Here is a 26,649-nt window from a genome sequence, read left to right on the forward strand (position 1 = left end):
ATCTATAATAATTTGGAACTCTAAGGAGGCATACATACATCAGGGATGTTATCCAAATGGTAGAGAGTAAAGAGGGATATGACATTGGTCGTGATTTAAAGATGGTGGGCTATTAGATATAACTGGGTTAATCATGAACATAGAGGTTTTTATTCTTTGTTGCTAGGCAGAAGACTTAGGTGACCTAAATATGGACTTGTCATGTCCAACAATCAGTCTTCAGGTCAAGCCCGGGAGAGCCTGGGTAGAACAGAGTTTGAACTAAACATGAGTGTTTTTACAAGATAAGAGATTGATGATTGGATTACTAATTGATTCTGAACTGGATGAAAGTCGAATTTAGCTGCCATAAAAGACAAAGGAAGTGGGAGGAGCAATAAAGAAGCAAAAGACAATCTCGAAAATGTAAGGCATGGCAATTGGATGATAAATTACCTAAGGGATGGTTTAGGAAGGTGGTAATATTGACACATGGGCAAATCATGTGTCAAAAAGGGGGAGTGATAGGATTAAATAATAAATATATACGAAGGAGAGGACAAAATACTAAAAAAAAAAAAAAAAAAAAAAACAATAGAAATTGAGAGCTCAACATGTATGTGTGAAGATAGGTTATTAACCACACTCGTATGTCAGAGGTTTTGTGCCCCACAGGTGAACTAAAGGAGAAGGTGACCCACTCTATCTCACCAGGAGACTGGGTGTGGATCCAGTCCCTAAAAGAAGAAAAACTGGAAGCAGGCCTGTTGGGAAGGGCCCTATCAAGTCCTATTAGATCCACCTGGGTGCATGTCACACACTGCAAAAAGGTAAACCCAGTTACACCTGATGAACAAACACAGAGTTAGGAGAAAGAACCGATCACCACTAGGGCTCGGGGGTTGGCTCCTTAACGAAGATTCCCTTACCCTGTCTGATCATCCCTGTGTGAGTTCGGTAGAAGGTGAAGCAATGGGTTGGCGTCTGACATGTTCTCAGGGCGAGGGTGGGGATTCACAGGTCTCCCGACGGTAGGTAGCTGTCTGATTGTGGGGGCCATATTCCTAACACACTCAGACCCTCCTGATCAGCCAGAAGTACTAGTTAACCTAACACAAGTTGATAAAATAATACCTGAGCACAGTCTACGAAGGCATAGGAGACAGCTAGACGTAGGGAAAGGGGAAGTACTAGGGACTTTAGGGAAGGACATCACCATATGTATGTCACCATGTACATCCTGGGACTATGTAGTTGCTCAAACCGAGCGGGGGGATATGTAAATCTCCATACACAGTTTAGGGACAGGTGTAGTATTGTGAAAGTAGGGAATTACCAGAAATGGCAGTGTGACCCATAGAAGGGTAGGTACTGTCTGAAAGTCTGAAGTACGCAAAAACAGGTTTATCCTCCATGCAAGCCACCTGGGAATGTGGTGAAAGAGTCTTGTAGTAACTTGAACTATCTGTATCCCCCGATAACAAAGTCATTCCGACCTAGGTTGCCTACGTTTGAAGTCTCAGGGGGTTCTAATTGTTTTTCTAGGACTAGTAAGATAGGATACAGAGTAGGGCATCTTAGCTCCTGCTCCCACACAGAGAATATCACAACTAAAAGAGACCATGACTAATCTCTCCTCTTTGTTGCAGCCAGAGGATTTTAGGAACCAAAACCAGGCCCGTGCTGACATCTGATGGTTGTGTGGTGATAACTGATTGTGAACTCACCTACATATGTAAACAATCAAACGTGTCAGAGACTGGTGAGTTGTCACGTAGAAAGTAGGACCTCCTCCCGGGATCCTTTGATGAAAGGATATATATATTGATGGGATAGGAGTACCTCGAGGGGTTCCAGAACAATTCAAAGCTAGGAATCAGATTGCAGCTGGGTTTGAATCAAGTCTTTTTTGGTGGTCAACAATTAATAAAAACGTAGATTGGATAAATTATATTTACTATAACCAGCAAAGATTTATAAACCACACTCTTGATGCAATAAAGGGATTAGCTGAGCAGACAGCGGCAACTAGCTTAATGACATGGCAGAATAGAATAGCTTTAGATATGCTTTTGGCTAAGCGGGGCGGAGTTTGTGTTCTGTTTGGATATATGTGCTGTATTTTCATCCTCAAACAATATAGCACCGGACGGGTCCGTGACAAAAGAGCTTCAGGGGAGTAACTACGCTGACGAACGAACTGGCTGAGAACTCTGGTATTGATAGCTCCATAAACGGTTGGTTTGATAACATATTTGGTAAATGGAAAACTATTGTTGTAACTATTCTGGGTGAAGTTATAGCTTCTATGGGTATACTTGTTCTTTGTGGATGTTGTCTTATTTCCTGTGTCTGAGGTTTGGTGAGAAAGGAGATGGAGAAGGTGGTTTCTCAACAGATGGTGAGATACGGCCCAATCCTGGACTCCGACCTAAGGAATGAAGGATATGACCTACCAGGCTTGGTGGAGTGACACTAGAGGGTGTCTAAAGGGGGCCAAAATTTACTTCTCTGTTTGTGTTTTATGTTTTAATAGTCTTATGTTTTGTGTTCTATTAATCCTGTGTTTTATGCTTTATTAATCAAGTTAACCATATGAATGTTTGTCTTTCCTTATGTGATGGTTTGAAGTTCTTTGATGACTGGTAACAATTTGCAAGTTGGGTGTAGATGGACTGAGGGTTTTTATTTTTTTGTATCATTATGGCCTATTAATAAAAGTGTGATTATTTTTGTTTGTATTGTATTATAATGAATGACACCCTGTGTTTTCTTATTTTTTGAGTCACACCCTAGTGGGTGTGAAAAGGGGGATTATGGGGGATTTATTATTTTGATAATTGATGGGATGACTAACTTAGAAAGAATGCATTCTAGACTGTGCTGATGTAGGTTGTGTCACCTGGCAAGCTGTGATTGATGTGAAGAGCTGTTTTAGGGGGTAAAATGAGATAAGGATTTGTGTCTCCAAATACTAGACTATACTGGTCCTTTGTGATCTGTGAACCATCCTTGGACGTAGGAATGGTGTCTAAGGGAGCTGGCTCTTCTCACTATGTCAGGTTGTTATGATAAACGTATGCCTGGAAACAGGGATGCGCTAAGAGGCGGGGGACTAGCCTGTGCGCCAACGGATTGGCTGAGTAAGTCTAAACCACGCTCAAGTCTCTACTCTGATTGGCCAGCAGAGAGGTGGGAAACTCTCTCTGTAAGAGTATTTGAAGAACAATCTGAAACAATGGATTTAGTTCTCTGAAGTGCCCTGCGAGGTATTTCAAAGAGCCCGTATATACGAAACATCATATTTACCATTGAAGGTTTTTGCATTAATTAAAATAACTAGTATATCTTAGAAGTCGTGTTGACCTCTTTTGTTCCTAATGCCAGATTTGAATTGACGCAACTTTGACACGGGGCTTTTTCCTTCAATCCGCTGTTAAATCCCTTGTTTTTTCCCATCAACGCTGCAGCCCCATCAGTGCAGCATGCAACAATATTCTCTTATGGCAGATTGTTGGACGAGAGATATGAGTCCATAGCTATAAAAATATATTGGCCTGTTGTTGTTGTGGCTAGATTGGTAGACATAAGAATGTCTTGTTTCAAGTCATCACCGTCAATATATTGCACATAAACGATGAGCACGGATTCGTCTGACACGGTTGTTGTTTCATCCAACTGCATGACAAAGGGAACATTCCTAAGCTTCTCGTGCAGCTGGTTTTGACCATCTCCAGCCATTTTATCAATTCTGTCTTTGACAGTGTTGTCAGAGAGTGGGACGGTTCTCACTTTATCCACCACCTGTGGGCCACACAGCCTCTCTACAATCTTCAGGCAGGCAGGTTTGATTAGCTGCTCTCCAATATTGTGCGGCTTTTTAGCCTTGCCAATTAATAGCGAACACTCAAATGACGCCTCCGTGGCTCTGTGTAAATCACTGCCTGCCCTTTCAAATGCCATTATGATGTCTGTGGATCTTTTTGATAGTGCCAACTGCTTCTTCCTCTCAAAAAAATCCTGACCTTCACCAATAGTCTCCTAGTGTTTTGTTTCCTGGTGTCGTTGCATTTTGCATGGCTTCATGCTGTCATTAGCTAGCTTCTCGCCACAAATGACACATTCTGGCAGAGTCCTGTCCTGTCCTTCAATAAAACCAAAGTTAAGATAACTCTCGAGATATGGCCTTACTTTATTTTTCTCATCAGCACTTTTACGTTTCTTAGACATGTTGTTTTATTCATAAAATAGTGATGCTCTGACTGCAGGAAAAACGAGCTGCTAGCTGAAACTGATTGAGCGCGGGTCATTGCAGTGCAAACCTTTTCCCGGGGAATTACGGCTTTTACATTTCTCTACCCAAAGCCAACACCTCCTTTGGCCGCCATTCCTTCCAGTTCTCTGCTGCCAATGACTGGAACGAACAGCAAAAATCTCTGAAGCTGGAGACTCTTATCTCCTTCACTAACTTTAAGCATCAGTTGTCAGAGCAGCTTACCGATCACTGCACCTGTACAGCCCATCTGGAATTATCCCACCCAACTACCTCATCCCTATATTGTTATTTATTTTGCTCATTTGCACCCCAGTATCTCTATTTGCACATCATCTTCTGCACATCTATCACTCCAGTGTTAATACTAAATTGTAATTATTTTGCACTATGGCCTATTTATTGCCTTACATCCATAACTTACTACATTTGCACACACTGTATATAGATTTCCTATTGTGTTTTTGACTGTACGTTTTGTTTATCCCATATGTAACTCTGTGTTGTTGTTGTTTTTATCGCACTGCTTTGCTTTATCTTGGCCAGGTCGCAGTTGTAAATGAGAACTTGTTCTCAACTGGCTTACCTGGTGTGGGGTTCTATTTTCTTATAACTAGATGTGATGCCTAGCTTAGAAAGAATACATTAATGATTAAACATAATAGGTTTGTACTGTACTGATAATAGATTGTTTAACATAACAATCTGTGATTAATGTGGGGAACTGTTATGGGGGTAGGCTGAGACAGACTTGTGATTCACACACACACACACACACACACACACACAGCCTCTTTGTTAAACCGCTCAAGGACAGACTATGTCTGAGGTTGCTGACTCGAGACAAGTTGTGGAGATAACAACTAATGCCTGGCAACAGTGAAGCGCCAAGGAGCTGGGACCAGCCTGTGCGCCAACGATAGGCTGAGTAAGTCTAAACCACGCTCAGTCTCTACTCTGATAGGCCAGCAGGGAGCGGGAATTATCTCTGTCAGAGTATTTAAAGAAGAACTTAGAACAATGGCTCAGTTCTCTGACTGCACTGTGTGGTTTTTCAGTGGGCCCGTATATACGAACATCATATTTACCAATTCAAGTGTTTGCATTAATTAAAATACTAGTCTATTTTAGAAGACGTGTATTGACCTCTTTTTGTTCCTATACCAGATTTGAATTGACGCAACTTAACACTGGTTAAATAATGGTGAAATAAAACATTTAAAAACCTAAACAGCGCAATAAAGCTTCAGTATTTTGAAATGGCGACTGCTCAAACTAAAACTGTGCATACTCTAAAACAGTGGTTCCCAACTTTTTTTCCTTGGAGCCTCCCCTACTTGTATCTAAGAAAAGCTGATTAAATTATAGTGGAACATTTGATGCATGTTTGACCTCAAAGCAAATGAGACCCCGCGCCCCCCCTGTGAACTCTGGCGCCCGGACCCCAGGTTGGGAACCACTGCTCTAAAAGGCACTTTGTCACATGAGAGACACAGATCTGGGATCAGTTTACCTTCTTTGCCCACACTTTTCAGTGATACTTTTACCTGACCCAAGGTCAGTGCATAGAGAGCACTCAACTGTGCTAAATGTTTATTCACTCATGAGAAATGAAAATGAGAGTGAAATGATATTTCCTTAATTTGCTCAAAGATTGACTACTGAATCTACAGCACCTGTGTCATAGGAAGGCCAAGAAGGTCATTAAGATCATCAAGCCACCCGAGCCACAGCCTGTTTACCCCGCTACCATCTAGAACAGTGGTTCCAAAATTGTGGGGCAGTGGACAGCCCACTAAATGAGCTTTAAACCTGCAAAATTCTCTCCACCAACAAGAGGGGTGTAAACAGTTTGTGTCATGAACAGTGCTTGTTCCCATAGAAATAGACGTAGCGCGTGCGTGCGCAGGGGGCGAGCAGGATGTTCCCCAATGCTGGAAGGGAGCCCCGAGTGAAAAGGTTTGGGAGCCCCTGATCTAGAAGGCGGAGACAGTACAGGTGCATCAAAGCTGGGACCGAGAGACTGAAAAACAGCTTCTATCTCCAGGCCATCAGACTGTTAAACAGTCATCACTAACCAGCTTCCACCCAGTACCCTGCCCTGAACCTTAGAGACTGCTGCCCTATGTACATAGAGTCAATGAACACTGGTCACTTTATGTTTAGATACTGTTTTACCCACTTTATATGTACAGTGCCTTCAGAAAGTATTCACACCCCTTGACTTTTTCCACATTTTGTTGTGTTACAAAGTGGGATTCAAATGGATTTAATCAGGGCCCCCGGCCGCTAGGGGGCCCCACACACTTTTTTGGGGGGAACTGTCGGGGTCTCAACTTACTGTTGAGAGTTAGAATAGTAGAATAGACAAGGTGTAAATTCGAAATTTGGTTGTGCCTCAGTAGATTTTCCTCTTGTTTTGTCAGTCACTGACAGTCACTCAATTAGCCATGTCAGCTAACAATTTTTAGATTGGTAAATTAGTCTAGCCAGTTATCTAAACTTGTAGTAATCATGGCCGAATACCGATCGGGGCATGCAGGGCACATGCCCAGGGGCCCTGACCTCCAGGTGGTCCTCATTGATTTTGTGTGTCACTCACTCAGATATCATTAATATGACATAAGTCATGGCAAAATGTGTAAAATTGCAGGAAATGAGCTTTGAAACTGCTAAAATGTATCTCCACACCATGGTAAAATGGGTACAATTGCAGGAAGTTCATTTTAAAACCGCAAAAAATTACCTCTGCCTCATGACAAATGAGTAGAATTGCATGACATTTGTTATGAAATTGAAAAAAATGTCTCTCCGCCCCATGGCAAAACATGTAGCTGCAGAAAACGTGCTTTAAAACTGAAACATTTCTCTACGCCCCATGGCAAAATGTGTAGAATTGCAGGAAATTACATTTAGAACATACATTTTTATTTTATGGGGGGGGGAAGTCTCTAAGAGCGTTGCACACCTTGATTGTACATAGATTTTCAAGCCTATTTAAGTCAAAACTGTATCTAGGCCACTCAGGAACATTCAATGTAGTCTTGGTAAGCAACTCCAGTGTATATTTGGCCTCGTGTTTTAAGTAATTATTCTGCTGACAGTTGAATTTACCTCCCAGTATTTGTTGGAAAGCAGACTGAACTAGTTTTTCCTCTAGGATTTTGCCTGTGCTTAGCTTTATTCTGTTAGTTTTTTGGGGATAAAAATAATGTAGTCTTTGCCGATGACAAGCATACCCATAACATAATGCAGCAGCCACCACCATGCTTGAAAATATGAAGAGTGGTACTCAGTGATGTGTTGTGTTTTGCCCTAAACATAACGCTTTGTATTCAGGACAAAAAGTTATTTTTCTTTGTCACATTCTTTGCAGTATTACTTTAGTGCCTTATAGCAAACAAGATGCATGTTTTGGAATATTTTTATTCTGTACAGGCTTCCTGCTTTTCACTAATTTGTTAGTATTGTGCATGTTGTCTATCCATCCTTAGATATCTCCCATCACAGCCATTCAACTCTGTAACTGTATTAAATCACTATTGGCCTCATGGTGAAATCCCTGAGCGGTTTCCTTTCTCTCCGGCAACTGAGTTAGGAAGGGCGCCTGTATCTTTGTACTGACTGGGTGTATTGATACACCACCCAAAGTGTAATCAATAACTGCACCATGCTCAAAGGGATATTCGATGCAATGTTGTTGTTTTTTACCCTTCTACCAATAGGTGCCCTTCTTTGTAAGGCATTGGAAAACCTCCCTGGTTTTTGTGGTTGAATCTGTGCTTGAAATTCACTGCTCGACTGAGAGACCTTACATATAATTGTATGTATGGGGTACAGAGATGGGGTAGTCATTTCAAAATCATGTTAAACAATATTATTTGCACAGAGTCCATGCAACTTGTGAAGCACATTTTTACTCCTGAATTTATTTAGGCTTGCCATAACAAAAGATTTGAATACTAATTGACATTCATTTTTAAACATTCAAAAAACATAAATCCACTTTGACATTATAGTGTATTGTGTGTAGATCAGTGACACAAATTCTGGCTGTAACAAAATGTGGAAAAAGTCAAGGGGTGTGAATACTTTCTGAAGGCGCTGGATACTAGTCATGGCTCATCCTATAACTACTGATGTACACACATTTTCTATTCATACACTGTTCAAACTGTCTCTCTCTCGCTCTCTCTCTCTCTATATATATATATATATAGTGTGTATAGACAGTTTGATTCTGACTGCTTGTTCTGATACTGTTTGGTTATTGTATTGCTAGATATTACTCCACTGTCGGAGCTAGAAACATAAGCATCTCGCTGTACCTGCGATAACATCTGCAAATCTGTGTCCACGACCAATAAACATTGAATCTACAAACCCCAACCATGCTCTCTTGCAGATGCACTACACATCCAGACTTGGTTTACTATGTGTATTATTAGGGAATGAGAGTCAATACTATATCAATATCGTAGTGGTCAAAGCATTGAGGTATGAAAGAACGGGTCAGAGGGACGGTTTCCCGGACACAGGATTAGGCTTAATCTGTGTCGGGGAAACCGGCCCATATTTTTTTCTTCTTCATACAGCGCACAAATAGATCCAGAACAATTCATGTGTGAGAAAATCTGTAGAAGAAAAACAACTTTATTGCCCATATGAAATAAGAGAAAATAACAGTTCACACCAAGGCCTGCATCTGTTTCTGATTGCAGCACAAACCTAATCTAAGTTTGCAATGTTTTTTTAATTCATTTAAGAAATATACATATATTTTATTCTTCTAAATGTCGCAACAGAGTATTTTGTTAACTGTTATTGAGGTACTTATTGTTAAACCACAAAACAGTTTCAATATTTAACAGTTGCACATGCATTCTTTAAATGTTTGAAGAAAATTTGCAGAGACCACAATTTCCCTTTGAACTAAAAAATGTATCTTGTAAAATTCAAGGATAATTTTGTCCTACAATTGGGCCGATCCTCTCAGAAGTCTACAGAAGCAGACAGAAAAGCAGTTTGAGCTCCACATTGGAAGATGCTACTCGATTCTCATGACCCGTTTCTACCCACAGCCCGGGCGAAGAGTGTGACCAAAGTCCCAGCGAATGCATGAACTTATTTAAATATTAAAAGCCAGCAGATCATTTTTAACAGAGATATAAACAAAGGATTTGCAACAGTCACAATACAAAAACTAAATCTTTAAAAAAACAACATAAGAGAAAACAAAATTAAAGCACTTTTTTTCCCATTTATGGACACTACAAGCATTTGATTCTTGTTGTCCAGCTTCAGTCCGCTTCAAGGGCAGAGACTGTCATGTCTTCTTCAGTGACCAAGAAGCCCAGTACCTAAATGGATCCATACAGTATGTTTTATTGATTTGTTGTATGTCAAATGAGTTAAAATTTAACAACAGCTGCACATACTGCAGATCATGGTTAATAAAACCAATGTATGCAAACATGATCGCGATCAGAAAATACCCTTACCTTTAAATCCTTCTTCAGGCATACAGACTGAAAAAACCCCACAGAAACCATTGTTAGCAAATGGGATCTTTCAATTCATAGTAACACATTTTTAAAACAGAATTTCACGGTATACAAAAGAAAGAAGAGACAAAAAAAAGAGAAAGGAGAGAAGAAAATAAACATACCCTGATAAACATCATCCATTGCTGCATAATCTGCTATGGGTTCATCAGCCTGAAAAAAAAGACAAACAGATTCAGGAATAAGCAACTTCATAAACCAGTCGCTGCTCGTCTCCGGTAATGACATAACGACGTGTTCACTTTCATATTAGATAACCGTCTTCACCCCTTAAAGAAAAATAATAATGCTAATAATTCAAGTTTATAATCTAATCTAATATGAATGCGGTTTGTACCTTCAGACAGATGACGCTCTCTGGGATGACTCCTAGGCTGCCGAGGGTGGCAGAGTCGTCCGCTAGACACCGGCCGTCGATCGACAGGTTCTGATCAAACGGGGCCACGGAGAAGGCATGCATGATCTGTGGGAGAACCATTAACACACCAGAGTTAGGGATTAGGAATCCTTAGATTCAGTGTGGTGCAAAGGCAAGGATGATGCATTATGGTTATTCAAGCCTCCATCGATGGCAACACTGGTGAACCCCGCACCTGTATTTTAAGCTCCTTGAGTGTCTGATTGGCTGAGACGATGAGTGCTTTCTCTCCCCGGAGCTTCCTGTGCCTCGTGCTCCTCCTGATACCTGATTTGCCGCAACTGGCCATGGGGGCCGGACTTGCGGCAGCACCGATGGTGCCCTCACCCAGCCTCTGACGCTTCGCCCCGTCCTCTGACTGGACAGAGGTCATGTGACCAGGAAGCAAGGGAAACATTGAACAATATCCATGTCAATCATCCTCTCAGCACTTCTCACTTTAACATTATTGGTAAATGTCTTAGTTTTCACAAAACCTTTACTCAAACATTACATTCTTAGAGACTTATAAGCAACAAAAAGTGAAACTGAGGTGAGCAGTCTGTGTCCTACCTGGCTAAAGTCAGGGTCTTGCTCTCCGTCCACCTTAGCAACAGGCTCCTCCCTCTCATCCTCTGCCTCCGACCCACTCACATTCATCTCAGGAGCTGCCTCCTTCATTATCTAAATAGGAAGACAAAGTTGTATTCTTCTCTGGTGATTCATACTATTTGCATATTACACTCCGTGACAGACATATTTACTAAAGAGAAAAAGAGGGGGGAGGGGGAGAGACACTCACCCTCTTGTCGTCTATGACCTTGCGGACGTAGACTGTGGCTTGTGCGTACTCTCTCATGTCCCTCTGCTGCTGGAAGATGAAGCCTTCTCTGCAGTCCCTGCAAAGCTCTGGACACACAGAACACAAACACAGCCAAACAGTCCCTCTGCACAGTTCTCGAAGAATCAGAACAGAATAACAGCAGTAAGTCACACAGTCATGAGGGCTTGAATCTCACCAGGCTGGGTGGTGTACTCCACACTGGAGCCGTTGGGCGTGGCCTCACTGATCCGGCAGATGGAGATTGGCTGATCAACCAGGAAGTGTCTGCTGATCACCTCCCATTCGCCGGGCCAGAGAAGAGCTATACTGTGCAGAGGGAACAGCACACAACATGAGACCAGGAGGGACGGATGATAAAGACCAGAGCAGTGCTGTATAAAAACATGAAAACAACAACACGGGTCGACAGGGCTCAGACATTAGAGGTCAGTGAAGTCACTCACTGTTGGGCGTCTCCCTTCAACATGGAATCGTGGGTGAACATGAAGCCTTCATGGGGACAAAGGAGCAAACTGTTCCCCACACTAGACACTGGGGAGGTCTTAGTGGGCCTCCTACAGAGAGGGAGGGAGGGGAGGAGGCAGTCATTCATGTCATCTTTGGCTGTTTGTTTTTTGACTGCTTCACCATTCAAACAGTAGGATTCAGACTGGACTTACCTGATGAACTTTCTCCACTCGTCCACAAAAAACAGAGGAACTATGTAGAGAATGTCCGTCTCCTAAAACAAAGATTGGGTTCATCAGTATGTCAACATGTCATCAACAAATATATTCAGTTCAGCCAATAGGATATCTATCCAGTGTGCAAACGTATTACCTATTACCTGTGCAATAACCGTTATTACCTGTGTACTAACTGTAATTACCTGTGTACTAACCTGTGTTATTATATGTGTATTACCTGTGTAGTCGGGATGGTTTTTCAATACTGTCAATATAGTTAAGTATTTATTTGAAGTTTTTTGTAGCTACTTTAAGTAAATACCTGCAGTCAACTTGTGCAATACGATAGGAGATAAAGCAGATTGCGGTCTTCATTTCACCGCTCATATTATTTTACAATATGAAGCTTACCGTAGTTCCTCAGAACAGTTGAGCCAGTCACGTGTTTGTTTGTAAATAGCACAACAGGAGAAAGTGGGAGCAGTTGAGCCCAGCTGTGTATTGACAGGGGTCGCGTTTTATATTGAAAGTCAACAGTGTTTTTTTTGCTTCAACAGAGTTATCAGGGGTGTGCAACTACAGTTTTCCTTCACAGAAAATACATTAGTGCAACACATTCGGCTACACTGAAAAGTACCAGAGAAAAGTAGCTACACAGTCAGAGAGCTGTCTGCTGATAGAATGCCGGTTCGTGAATTCTCTTCCAGTGGAGAAGTGGAACTGAAGCACAAAATTAGTCTGTGTCGAGCAGAAATAACAATAAGAAGCATTTTAGATCTGCGTTTGTGTGAAAAACGCAGAATTCTGCGTTAACGCAACCCCTAAGTTTAACTTACTAGTTATCTAAGTGGCTGAATCAATGAGATGGGACATTATATAGTGTTCGCTTTCTGCCGTGTTGGAGAAATCTGTACAGCTGTCAATGCGATCTTGATTTCCTTGCGTTTTTTCTCCTCTCCGTTCTCAGACAGTCTAAGTGTCATTAAATGTGTTATTACCTGTGTACTAATAGTTATTACCTGTGGCCACTTGGTGAGTGTGGGTCTGTTCTTCTCCTGGAACAGGTTCAGGAGGGAGCTCTTCTGTTCTGACGCCATCATCCTGTTCAGAGCCTCATTCTCTTTGCCCTCACGCTCCAGCCTCTACAGGAAAACCCAGAGGGATTCCACACAGTTAATAGGAATGTGATCAGCTCAATTTGAACAATTTGGTTTTTCCTTTACAAGGCTAGAGAGGAGTAGGGAGAGACAACAGTATCTCTATCCCTCCCACCACCTCGGTCCATCCCTTCTTACCAGGCACTGCTGACATGGCTCCTGTAGCTGGGTGAACTGGGGGGCTTTGGGGAAGTACACCCTCAGTTTGGACCACACTTCCACAGTCACCAGCCGCCTCTCACTCTCCAGGATACTAAGACCGCCATGCCGACAGAGGATGTCCTCGTTGAAGTTCTTCATCTCCTCGTCATCCTGGTTCTCTGGGCCGTACTCTGGAATCAGACAGCAACAGTCAAACAATACTGGGCCACACTCTGATAAAGAACCAGACAGTAATAACCAACCTAATCAATCATGATCTCTGCACAAAGAGGTGAATACATGTTATTTCTCACCTGATTCTAATAATATTGTAGTTACCTACTCTACCTGTCATTGTGATAAGTAGTTATCCAAGTTGTACTCTTTGTGACCTCTGCTGGTTTGTGTACCTTTAGTAGCAGTGATCTCTGGTCCCTCTCCGTTGGTTTTGCCGTCGCTGTGTTTGGTCTCCTCCTCGTCCTCCTCCAGCTGCTCCAAGGCCAGCTGTCTCCAGCTCCGAAGAGACGTCTTGCCCACCCAGTACCCCTCATCACTGTCGGATAGGGGTGAGATATTAGAACATACACACATGCGCACGTTGCAATCGCTAGCTGCAGTACTACAAATATGTCTGTATCTATAAGGTTACGGTTATTTTGTCTAACTTTCAGCACTGCGAGGACTGTTTTACGAACACAAAATGTTGCCATTAATCTGTGTGAGTGAGTGGTTACCTTTTGGGCGGGCCCTTAACAAGGCAGGTGACTTCTTTGTAGTCCTCGGCCAGCTGGTTCTTTAGCCGCAGCACCCTGCATCTCTGGCCCACACATTCTTCACAGAGAGTTGACCCTGGACACAGGGTCACACACACACACACGAGGTCAGAGGTCACAGAGAGGAGCTGAGACTATCCATGCACATCAGCAATGTCTCTTACCATCCAGTCTGGGTCCTCCTCCGTATCTGTCAAAGAGAAGCTCTGCTGCTTTGACGGAGATCCTCTTGGCCTCCCCCACCTTGTCGGGGTGCAGTTTACCATGAGAACACAGGAAGTTGCCGTTGTCGATTTCTTTGGTGACCGTCGAGTCGTCCAGCCATTTCTTCAGCCACTCCAGAGGCACAAACTCATACTGCTGGCCTGGAAGAAACAAACACACAAACATGAAACTCTCTACCTGGACCTCAACGTTGTAAGATGGACATCTTAGTTGCACTTCAGTGCTGGGTGAAAGAACTCTGGAGAATGAAAAGGGGCAACACACAGTATATTGCTCTCGTACAACATTTATTGTAATTAAAATAAACTATATTCTTGTGCCTTTTTGTTTCTTTACAAAGTAAGCATAGCTACTGTTAATGCACCTGCATAGCATTCCAAGGATGTGGTATAATTAGGGCTGTCAAAATTATCTCCATAAATTATTTTTTAAGCCGTTAATCGCGGCTCCATTTCTTCACCGGACGGAACCTTTTAAGCGTACGTGTTTCCACACAGACCCTTTTAAAGTGCAGAACACAACACGAAACACAGCTACAGTCAATGCTTGCGCCTTTACATCGCTGAAGACAGTGTGCCTCTAGCTAGCAACCTGATAACTTGACCACAAATTTGGGTGGCACAGGAAGAACTGAAAAGGAATAGCCTACTCAAAGAGATACTTCAAAAGGTAGGCTGCATATGCAAGAGTGGGATGTGTATGATTGTGTGTGTGTGTGTCAGAGCGGGAGTAAGTGAAAGAGAAAGGGTGTATAGGTCTGTGTGTGTAAAGTTATCTGGGCCCAGTTTCCCGATAGTGATGGAACTTAGGCTTAGGAGTGTTTTAATGATGCTTCTTTCCTACAATGGCCGAAGATGTAACATGCGTTTCCCAAAACACCATGCACAGAGAACGGTCGCTGAGTGCGTCGTTGGAGCATGTGTCGATACTGACAGGATAGAAAGAAAGGGAGTGCTGCTCTCGGATCAGCTTTATCCATTCAAATATTACCTTAACATTAGAATTATTTCACAAAACTGACGATGGATCAGCTCCTAGGGAGATATTACCGAGGCTGCAAATATTGAGGTGGCTTATTCTAATGCTTAGGCTACCAAATATAAATGCACTAAATCACAGATTTGGTACAACATTGCGCACGTTAGGCTATACATCATGATACATATTGAGACAAATTACAGACAGTTGCCTACAAGTAGCAAAATAGAACTCGAGTCATTGAACATTAAATGTATTTCAATATGATTGAAATAGGTCTATAGCCTACTGTTTATATTTTTAATGCAGTCATCTCGGTTTTTATTTTTATCTTTTTATACATCACTTGTTTGTATCAATTGCAGACATTGGCAACTTTGTATTTGTAGTCAACCATGTTCTGAAGTTATTGGCAGTCACAGAGAGACTGTTAAACCATGGGATTCTATGTTTAGAGTAGATCTTCTGTGTATAAAGTGACACGGGAGGGCAAAAAGCATCTAACGAGTGATCTGAGACAGGCGTTAGTTTACGAGCGTTTTCATGTGCAACGTTAATAACGAGGGTTTAGGGAAACAGCTGGGAGATTTATAATAATGCTCCTACGAAGGTCCTAACGATGAACTTAGCCTTTAGATGCTTTTGGGAAACAGGGCCCTGAACAGTACAGATGGTTAGTGTTTTCATAAGATTGTTGGACAAATGTAAAAGCTCTGTGTATCCATAGAGACAGTTTTTTCATATAGTCAATCATTTAGAATGGCTGAAGCTTTAACAGTACTTAAAGCTGTGTGTGTGCTGTGCGCAAGTGTTACATTTAATGACCATTGATGAGATAGTAAGCCTACTTAAACATTGGGAGCATTAATAGCTGTATGTTAGTGACTTTTGTGTTGTTTATGGTGAAAATGCTAATAAAACATTCTGATACAGATTATTTTGTGTTTCTTTCCCTTACAATCAAAGCATAGTATGCCTGTAACTCTATGCACTGCTTTTTAAATGGAAAAATCTTTATTTAGGGCCAAAATTGAGCACATTCAAAAACTGCTATAACTAATGCCATCAACTCGATTCATTATTTTAATCGTTTGACAGCCCTAGTTATAATGCTTTATACAACATCATGAACAAATAACTACTTTAATATTGCAATATTGTGATAGCTGGGGTAAGGGGATGTTTTTACCGACCGTCTTCCGCAGGTAAAAGCTCGTAGAGTTCCTTCACCTCTTCGTGCTTGGCCTTGCCCTTGTCGACGCTCTGCTTGCGCATGTCGGCCATCTCCAGGCACCACTCCTCAAACTTCCTGTTGTCTCGGTCCACCAGCCTCTGCAGAAAGCCTGGCACAGATAGAGGGCTCCCACTGACATCACAGCTACCATTGCTGGGTTCAAAGGTCATACAACCACAACATTCTAACCACATCACCTCTGCAGCAACAGGTAGTGTACAAAGAATATCTAGCTGATTTTAGTTGCAGGGAACATAGAACTACACAAGTCTTACTGGAGAATAGCTTTAATACATTTCCTCTTACCTATCAAGTATGTCAAAGGGCCATCCAGCTAGCTCAGTTCTTACCTTGTACATAATGTATTGAACTACAGTCATCACCAGGTGCAGTCCAGTTGTTTGATCCTCACCTGGCACCTCAACGTTGGTCTCCATGGGGTCAGTGTCCTCCTCTCTCTGGCACGTGTACACCAGCATGTAGGCGTTCCTGGAACAGTGGTATCCTTTACTGCACTTGGGCTTACGGGTCTGGGACTTCACCGTCTCGGCTGGAGAAAGACCAGAACAGCAGCAGAGAACAGGTATAAGAGAAGCCATGATGAAGAGTAGTTAGTTCCTTTATTAACCACCTTTATTCTTCCTGTCTTGTTTTTTAATTTTTCTAAATTTTTTGTGTTACGATTTTAGATGCACTTTAAATAAAGATTGATTTGGTAAGGGAGTGGGACTTTACCACCAAACAACTGTCCGTTTTTAACCAAGCTGTATTACAAAACGATACGGCTACAATTCAGGGAAGTGAAGGGGAGGAAAGGGGGGCACAAGTGGACTAATGCAGAAAGGAGCAGGGAGGCTACCGATGTCCTCTTCGATGCCCAGCTGTAGCTTCTTGCCCTCCATCTTCTCAATCTCCTCGTCGTTGAACTTGTACCAGTCACTGGTGCGGGCGTCTCGCACGTGGGCGATGTAGTGACCCGAGTAGGCACTGACCCCGCGGTGGATCAGGACTGCACTCAGCTCGTACACACACTTTTCATCTTCTGGGGACGCCACCCAAAGAGACCCAAAACAAACACACACAGCATGGATTATGTGCGTCTGTATGTCATAACGCATAGTAAAGGGGCAGCTTTAATCATACCATTATCACAGAACTTCGGTCATGTATCCATCTTTATCATTAAATATTCGGTCACATGTAAAGAATGAGGATATTGTGTTGAGCCATTGCAAGGCTGGCGATACCTTTGCCCTCCAGAAATGGGCCCATGTCCAGCTGCTCTGGAAAACTGATGAAGGTGTTGAGCTTCTTCTTGTGACCCGTTTGTCTGGGAATCAGAGGAAAGACAACATTCAGCGACAGTTCTGAGTTAGAGTTGTTGCCTTGACCCTCAGTGATACTGCATATGGCTACTACTAATGAAGGCATGTACGTTTTGAGTTGTGGGCTGAGGGATGGTGGACTAGAGACCCTTCTACAAAACGACAGACTGAATGAATCAAACTGACCTGTCAAAGACAAAACGCATGAGCTGCAGGTTTAGTATGCGTGGGAGGCTGTGCAGTTTGATGCGTCGAGTGGCGTTCTGTTTGCTCTGGCAGCTCTCACAGAAGTAGCGGTTGTCACCATCCAGCTTCTCCTCCTGCAGGGAGAGATCACAGGGTCAACACTGAGGTCATAAAAATAAAACTCTAAACTATTCAACCCAACTACTCACAAATGTTATTTAAAAACTCAGTCTGTTACATCACGATTAATTACCTAGGGGAAATAAACCTGATGTCATAATGCATTAATACCTTGGTGAACACTGACGTCATAATGCATTAATACCTTGGGGAACACTGACGTCATAATGCATTAATACCTTGGGGAACACTGACGTCATAATGCATTAATACCTTGGGGAACACTGACGTCATAATACATTGTTACCATGGGGAACACTGACATAATACATTGTTACCTTTGGGAACTGATGTCATAATGCATTGTTACCTTTTGAACTCAGAACTTTGTGATGTGTTGTCAAAATGCATTAGTTACCCTAATGAACTATATGCTGTCATAATGCATAATCGCCTTAAAGAACAACATGATGTATCATCCTCTTCATGACTAATGTGATGTCATGATGAAGGGTTACCTTGAGGAACTCTGTGACACATTCCGTAAGGTTCTTGTGGCCCTGGATGTTGAGCTCTAGTTCGTAGTATCGGGACGGCAGGGGAGAAGCACGGCCACACTGGTTACACCTGTGTCATAAACCCACAGACTCAGACACAGGTTTACTCAAGAGTCTGCACCAGTCTATCTGTTATTGCTGTTTCTCAGAGGTTTGAAAGGTATTGGTGTTGTGTAGAAGTGTGGGTTGAGTTAAGGCGACTAAAACCTAGGTACTAGTCGAAGAAACGTTTTGATCTCGATCCAAAATCATAAATGGCAAAAGCGTGGCCAGGATAAAAGCATTACCTTCACAGCCACAAAGCCAAACCTCTAGTAAAAATCCCTAGTGTCCAACCTGACATGAACCGTCCAGTTAAACAGACAGAGCACTTTCCCATCTGCCTTTATGATGTTCATAAAAGACTGTAAAAATCATGTTGCATTTCTGACTGGCACAACCACTGATATCAAAGCACAAAATAGTCAAACGCATGACTTTATAAAACCAACCAATAAAGCAAGAAAGGACAAGTACATCTCTCATGGCTACCGGAAGATTCCAAATTCTAACAAATAAAAGTACAACTGGGTTGTTAGAATGTTAGTTAAGTCTGATTAAAGTTGATGGGTGAATATAGTGCTGGCTTACACAGTGACGTAAGACATTTGTCCACAGAACTGTTGCTGAATGACATTCTGCAGGTTTGGGTTCTTCTGTTTGGATAATGTGTCCTCCAATAGCGAAAGGAAGAGCTTGGAGAACTCTTGAGCATCCTGAATGTGAAAGAAAGGCAGGAGAGAGAAATAGAGAGATGAGGATGTGTAAAATAGAAAAAGTTTACATTTGAAATTGTATTCTTCGTTTTCTTCCTATAGCCACTATAAAAATAACTAAGCTTCTGCCAAACATAGTGAACTCTTCACACACTTTCCTGTGCATGTAAAAAGATAATGAGACTACCTGCTGTTGTCCTGTGTCCAGTCCTAGCGCCTTGACCAGCCCCGAGGGGTCAATGTACCTTCTGTTGCTGTTCTGCAGCAGTGCAAACAGGTACTGCAGGTGTTCACATATGTTGCGAGGCTCGTAGTCTGAGAAAGGGAAAATGGTGTTTGAGCACTTCAATTTGGGTTTACCTGAAGAAATCTATACAGTTATCTGGTAGGGATATGCATCTGTCCATTTCAAGATGATTCAATACATATTTAGATACATGGGCGCCGATACGAAACAGAAACGATACGTTTTAGTTTGAAACAATTCAGTGCGATCCAGTTTGATTAGATGAATGAATCGATGTGATTTGGTTCGATGTGATACAATGCACTAACATTTGTTACATAAATACATTCATTTTCCATTCTAAATTAAAATCTGCTGCTGATGGAGCTGGGCCTCTCTGGCCATGATCTGTTTGAGCTGACTTATGTGTGTGTAAATTATGTACAGTCCCAGTCAAAAGTTTGGACATCTACTCATTCAAGGGTTTTTCTTTATTTTTACTATTTTCTACATTGTAGAATAATAGTGAAGACATCAAAACTATGAAATAACACATATGGAATCATGTAGTAACCACAAAAGTGTTAAATCAAAATATATTTTAAATTCTTCAAAGTAGCCACCCTTTGCCTTGATGACAGCTTTGCACTCTTGGCATGCTCTCAACCAGCTTCATGAGTAATGCTTTTCCAACAGTCTTGAAGGAGTTCCCACATATGCAAAGCACTTTTTGGCTGCTTTTCCTTCACTCTGTGGTCCAGCTCATCCCAAACCATCTCAATTGGGTTGAGGTCAGGTGATTGTGGAGGCCAGGTCATCTGATGCAGCATTCCATAACTTTCCTTCTTGGTCAAATAGCCCTTACACAACCTGGGGGTGTGCGTTTTGGGTCATTGTCCTGTTGAAAAACAAATGATAGTGGGACTAAGCGCAAACCAGATGGGATGGCGTATCGCTGCAGAATGCTGTGGTAGCCATGCTGGTTAAGTGTGCTTTGAATTCTAAATAAATCACAGACAGTGTCACCAGTAAAGCACTCCCACACCATCACACCTCCTCCTCCATGCTTCACAGTGGGAACCACACATGCAGAGATCATCCGTTCACCTTCTCTGCGTCTCACAAAGACAGTTGGAACCAAAAATCTCAAATTTGGATTTAACAGACCAAAGGACAGATTTCCACCAGTCTAATGTCCATTGCTTGTGTATCTTTGCCCAAGCTAGTCTCTTCTTCTTATTGGTGTCCTTTAGTAGTGGTTTCTTCGTATCAATTCAACCATGAAGGTCTGATTCACGCAGTCTGCTCTGAACAGTTGATGTTTACATTTACATCATTGATGTTGAAATGTGTCTGTTACTTGAACTCTGTGAAGCATTTATTTGGCCTGCAATCTGAAGTGCAGTTAACTAATGAACTTATCCTCTGCAGCAGAGGTAACTCTGGGTCTTCCTTTCCTGTGGCGGTCCTCATGAGAGCCAGTTTCATCATAGCGCTTGATGGTTTTTGTGCCTGCACTTGAAGAAACTTTCAAAGTTCTTGAAATGTTCCGGATTGACTGACCTTCATGTCTTACGTAATGATGGACTGTCGTTTCTCTTTGCTTATTCTTGCCATAATATGGACTTGGTCTTTTACCAAATAGGGCTATCTTCTGTATACCACCCCTACTTTGTCACAACACAACTGATTGGCTCAAACGCATTAAGAAGGAAAGAAATTCCACAAATTAATTTTTAACAAGGCACACCTGTTAATTTAAATGCATTCCAGTTGACTACCTCATGAAGCTGGTTGAGAGTATGCCAAGAGTGTACAAAGCTGTCATCAAGGCAAAGGGTGGCTACTTTGAAGAATCTCAAATATAAAATATATTTTGATTTGTTTAACACTGTTTTGGCTATTACATGATTCCATATGTGTTATTTCATAGTTTTGCTGTCTTCACTATTATTCTACAATGTAGAAAATAATAAAACTCTGGAATGAGTAGGTGTGTCCAAACTTTTGACTGGTACTGTATATGGTAGATGTAGGCACCTGAGCAAAGCCATAAGGGAAACTGGGAATCTACCACCTTACTATTAGTTGGGGGGGGGGCAATGTTTGCTTTTTGTCCCCCCCCACCACTTGTCATTTTTTTGTTAGAGCTAGTAATGTATCAATATTTACCTGTAAAAAATGTGCTATGACATAGCCAATGAATATAGGAAATTATCACCTTTATCCTGTATATCAACAAATTATTATATATTGTTTCAAGAAAAATGACCAAAACTATTGCTGATGGTGAACCTGAACATTCAAAATAAAATTGAATGTAAACCCTGATCAGCATGTACAGCCAGATGAGAGTTGTGTCTAAGGCAGTAGCTTAGGCTACTTTTATTCAGGTAAAACACAATTTTCAACAGCGCATTTTACAGAATGGCACACTTAGATGTGCCAATGAGGAATTGGCCTACTTCTCATTGGTCAGCGTGAAGCTGCGCACGGCGCACAGTTTGACTAGGCTACTGATATTGCCTGCGGTTGTTCAGCATGCAATATGACTTGTAGATCAATTACTGTCAACACAATAGTACTAATTTGGGGGGTGCTTATATTTCTCCTGTTACACACAAGTGTGTAATGCTAATATGTTTTTTTGCATATCCAAACTTCCCGAGACACCAGCAATTAGGGTTAAGTGCCTTGCTCAAGGGCACAGCGACAGATTTGTTTTACCTTGTCGGCTCCGGTATTTGAACCAGCAACTTTTTGGTTACTGGCCCAACACTCTAATCTCGAGGCTAACTGCCGCCAATTACATGCTTAGTTAGACACTGAAGGTCAGGACGTAGTTGTCACAAAAGATTAGGGTTTTTTGGAAGGTAGAGAGAAAGTAATTTGAGCAAATGTGGATCGATTTGGGGTCCCACGGGCCGATGCATTTATATCTTAAACATTTGAAACGTGGACCGATGCGTATTGGTAAATTGTTACATCCCTACAGTCTGAGCTTATCTCCAAGGGCTAGCACACCTGAGTCCATGTTGTGCTCCTCTGCCCGGGCGTTCTGACACAGGTACAGGGTCCTGCGCAGCTCCAGGTTGTGGAACCACACCTGCAGGAAGGTGTTGACGTAACACGTGGCGCCCAGGTTCGTCAGACCCACAAACGTGTTCTGAGAGAGGGGAAGAGCAAGAACAAGAGGGGGGAGGGGATAGGGATATGGATAAGGGGGGTAAGAGAGAGTTGGACAAGTTCAAACAAACGTATCTCTTATTCATCCAGTGTTTTCAAATCAGTGCAGATGAAAGGCAGACAATTTAACTTGAAATTGACCCAAGTCATGTAGATTTATAAACAGGCAGGAGCACATCCTTGCAGGTGTAAATCTGAGTTCATGATGAATCTTCTGGATGTCGGCCTACCTTGTCCCGGCGCTCTGAATTTGGATCGTCAATGTTGTGGAAGCTGTTCTCATTGATCTCCCCCAACCAGGCATGTTCCCCAACACCGACAAGACAATTTGGGTTCCCTTTACAATTCCTCCTTTATAAGCATGGTAACAAGTCAGGGGGAGAGACCTCAATATCCTAACAACAATCTAATTTTTTAAGTAAATATAGACAGTGGCTTCAGGCATTGAAACCAGGGAATAACGTCAAGCATTAGGAAGCAGATACCGTTCTGTAATGTGAATATCAAAATACTTGAGGAAAGGAAACGAGTCATGAAAAGCATTTCACCCATCTTTCCATAGCTGAAATCTCATATTGTGTATGCACATGACATTCAACGGAGTGACTAGCTAGCTACAAGATAATCAAATAGCAGACAAAAGAAGATAGTTGTGCAACACAATTCACTCTTAGTGATCTGGCAACATTATAGCAGTTGAATATGACATAAACGCCAAGTTTTAAGGATGGGAATTGAAGAAATTTGAAAAATTGTTAGCTATGTGTTCCTATTTACCTGCATGCTCCCCTCTTGCACGCCGGTACACAGATTCGGTAAGCTATCTCAATATGTTCTCGTTGTATGTCCTCCGGTCTCACCGACTCGACCCAGCGCCAGGCTGCTTTCTCAAGCTGTACGCGAGGCGCCATTCTGCAAGAAAAACAGAGCCTACCATGGGTACCCTGACAAAGAGGTACCGAGGATGCTCCGGCCTAGTTAACTTGCCCTGCTAGCACAGCTACAGTCACTCAACGTCGTTAGTTAGCCAGCTGGCTAAATATAGCTAGTCGGCGGCAAAACGCAACCAATAATAATTCAATGTTATGCACATCAGGCAACCAGTTCAAACGACATAAGAATTGAATTACATCAACTAAACGTCCTTCTAACATAGGCTAACAATAGAATCCGATCAGCGTATGCTCGTAGCTACCTAGCTACCAATCATAATGCTAGCTAGCGTGTCAGATATTTCCCACTGCAAATAATTGCGTAGCTAGCTAGCTAGCTCTCAAGCTAACTAGCTACGCATCATGTCTTGCTAACGTTAGCAGATTTTTTTAAAGAGTTAAATGTACATTCGAACCTTTCGTGCGTGTATCACAAACTTCTGATTGTGCAGCTGCATATATTTTCATATTTTATTCACAGTTTGTTTTAGATTTAGCGCTATTGCGTCAGTTTTTAAATAAATATTTCATCCTTCAGTTTCAAACTTGTGAAAGGCGCAAGTACTTACGCATGACGTACCATTGTTGTCTACGTAGCTACGTCCCTTTCAAAGAAAAGGCGGGCGGTGGAGCATACCACAGTGAGTTTTTCCAAAGACAGTAAAGAAACTGTATTTTTTCTTCTCGATTATTGGACGCATTCGTCTGTGAACAGAACCTTCATCCAGTATGTTTTTTTTTGCATCCGGTCTGTATTTAGTAATGGGAAATTCATTTCACGCCACTTCAATACCGAAGTGACCGTTTCGTAGTAGGTTAGGATAATTAATGTGACAGGTTAGGGAAATTGTTAGGGCTAGGATTAGCGAAAATGCTCTACTAACCTGCTAAGAAAATCACTTTACAAAATAGCCTCCAACACTATTCAGCAAATTGGATGTAGTCTATCACAGTGCCATCCATTTTGTCACCAAAGCCCTATATACTACCCACCACTGTGACCTGTACGCTCTTGTTGGCTGGCCCTCACTACATATTCGTCGCCAAACCCACTGGCTCCAGGCCATCTATAAATCACTGCTAGGCAAATCCCCGCCTTATCTTAGCTCATTGGTCACCATAGCAACACCCACCCGTAGTATGCGCTCCAGCAGGTATATCTCACTGGTCATCCCCAAAGCCAACACCTCCTTTGGCCGCCATTCCTTCCAGTTCTCTGCTGCCAATGACTGGAACGAATTGCAAAAATCTCTGAAGCTGGAGACTCTTATCTCCCTCACTAACTTTAAGCATCAGTTGTCAGAGCAGCTTACCGATCACTGCACCTGTACACAGCCCATCTGAAATTAGCCCACCCAACTACCTCATCCCCATATTGTTATTTATTTTGCTCATTTGCACCCCAGTATCTCTATTTGCACATCATCTCTTGCACATCTATCATTCCAGTGTTAATACTAATTGTAATTATTTTTGCACTATGGCCTATTTATTGCCTTACCTCCATAACTTGCTACATTCGAACACACTGTATATATATTTTCTGTTGTATTTTTGACTTTATGTTTTGTTTTACCCCATATGTAACTCTGTGTTGTTGTTTTATCGCACTGCTTTGCTTTATCTTGGCCAGGTCGCAGTTGTAAATGAGAACTTGTTCTCAACTGGTTTACCTGGTTAAATAAAGGTGGGGGGGGGGGGGAATAGCCGTTAATTTGGCTCCCAAACTGCTCTTTGTTCAGTTGGCTACTGCCTAAAATTAATGAAAAATAGCAAATTTTTAATGTAAAACCTAAAGGGTTGCCTACATGGACGTTTCTTTTCAGTGCGCACAAACCTGTCATTCGTGGATACATATAGTGATGTGATGGTTGTTCCCGAATGAACCAATCTTTTTTAATGGATCTTTTTGGTGAACTTCGTGAACCGAAACGCATCTGCGAAAGAGCCATTAATTTGGCTCCCTGATTTGCATAGCTTACTGCTAGACTACTGCTTTTTGAGCTCCTGACAACGATTAGGCTATCTGTAGATAAATTATAAAAACATTCTCTGGAGATGGTAATTCCTCACTGCAGGGATAATAAGGACTCCAGCCACCCACGTCATAGACTGTTCTCTCTGCTACCGCACGGAAAGCGGTACCGGAGTGCCAAGTCTAGGTCCAAAAGGCTTCTTAACAGCTTCTACCCCCAAGCCATAAGACTCCTGGACAGTAATCATGGCTACCCGGACTATTTGCATTGCCCCCCCCCCCCACCCAACCCCCTCTTTTACGCTGCTGCTGCTCTGTTCATTATTTATGCATAGTCACTTTAACTCTACCCACATATGCATATTACCTCAATTACCTCGACTAACCGGTGCCCCCGCACATTGACTCTGTACCGGTACCCCCTGTATATAACCTCCCTACTGTTATTTTATTTTACTGCTGCTCTTTAATTATTTGCTTTTTTTTATTTTTTTCTTAAACTGCATTGTTGGTTATGGGCTTGTAAGTAAGCATTTTCCTCTAATGTCTACACCTGTTGTATTCGGCGCATGTGGCAAATAAAAATGTATTTGATTTGATTTGAGTGAAGAGAGAGCCTCATTCTGATCCACACTCCAGTTCAAATACGTTTTTACCTGACAGATGTTTTTTTGTGTTTTTTTTACACAAAGCAAAAATTGAGCAAAAATGGAGTGTGGACCACACTCCACTTTAGCGAGGCTCTCTCCTCACTACCTATTGTTCCTGCAGTGAGGAATCACCATCTCCAGAGAATATTTTGTTTAACTTATCTACAGATAGCCTAATAATTTTGGAGCTAAAAAAGCAGTAGCCTAGCAGTATGCTGTAGTGTCGAGAAAACGATGCTTAGATGCGGTGAGAACAAGGAATCCGCTGACACTGTACTTTGATTATAAAGGTTTATTATATCAAAGGAATTCAGCGTCAATTTACAGACATCTGCAGACATCTGGAGAATAACCGGCCCCAATCTCTAATATGTTATTCTCCCCTCCTTTGTCCCAAACCATAGTATATATATCCTATGTAACCTGATATGGGTGTTTTCCCCTACAGACCAATCCCAGGACTCCACCTAACAGACTTCCTCTATTTTAGGGTGCCCCTATAGAAAT

At 42.0% G+C, this 26,649-nt stretch overlaps 1 protein-coding gene across 2 annotated transcripts; it reads right to left on the minus strand.

The window, feature by feature from the left end:
* Positions 1-8,149: 8,149 nt before the first annotated feature.
* LOC121578083 (ubiquitin carboxyl-terminal hydrolase 48-like) lies at positions 8,150-24,073 on the minus strand. Of its 2 annotated transcripts, XM_041892178.2 has the most exons (27): positions 23,934-24,073; positions 23,363-23,497; positions 22,816-22,936; positions 22,424-22,565; positions 19,361-19,488; positions 19,049-19,173; positions 18,380-18,488; positions 17,742-17,875; positions 17,478-17,560; positions 17,090-17,272; positions 16,643-16,780; positions 16,190-16,339; positions 13,958-14,158; positions 13,755-13,869; positions 13,431-13,573; positions 13,018-13,211; positions 12,742-12,864; positions 11,717-11,778; positions 11,501-11,611; positions 11,233-11,363; positions 11,016-11,122; positions 10,787-10,897; positions 10,410-10,592; positions 10,154-10,279; positions 9,921-9,969; positions 9,754-9,780; positions 8,150-9,612 (listed from the first exon to the last, which is right to left on the minus strand). In XM_041892178.2, exons 2-27 carry the CDS (start codon positions 23,494-23,496, stop codon positions 9,590-9,592), a joined length of 3,153 nt encoding a protein of 1,050 aa, XP_041748112.2. In that variant the 5' UTR covers position 23,497; positions 23,934-24,073; the 3' UTR covers positions 8,150-9,589. The 2 variants fall into 2 exon arrangements, with proteins under 2 accessions (XP_041748112.2, XP_041748111.2); XM_041892177.2 differs by lacking the exon at positions 23,934-24,073 and having other exon boundaries at positions 17,090-17,269.
* Positions 24,074-26,649: the final 2,576 nt, after the last annotated feature.

The sequence above is a fragment of the Coregonus clupeaformis genome, chromosome 12 (assembly GCF_020615455.1).
Source record: "Coregonus clupeaformis isolate EN_2021a chromosome 12, ASM2061545v1, whole genome shotgun sequence".
Lineage (NCBI taxonomy): Eukaryota > Metazoa > Chordata > Actinopteri > Salmoniformes > Salmonidae > Coregonus > Coregonus clupeaformis.

Bases quoted from the DNA above. Each gene is read 5' to 3' on its own strand.
- LOC121578083 (XM_041892178.2), bottom strand. From the start codon at position 23,496: ATGGCGCCTCGCGTACAGCTTGAGAAAGCAGCCTGGCGCTGGGTCGAG. The intron at 12,865-13,017 runs GTAAGAAGGGAT...GTTTTCCTGTAG, and splicing joins AGCCATGTCAGCAGTGCCTG to AGGCTGGAGCGTGAGGGCAA. The intron at 9,781-9,920 runs GTATGTTTATTT...GGGTTTTTTCAG, and splicing joins AATGGATGATGTTTATCAGG to TCTGTATGCCTGAAGAAGGA.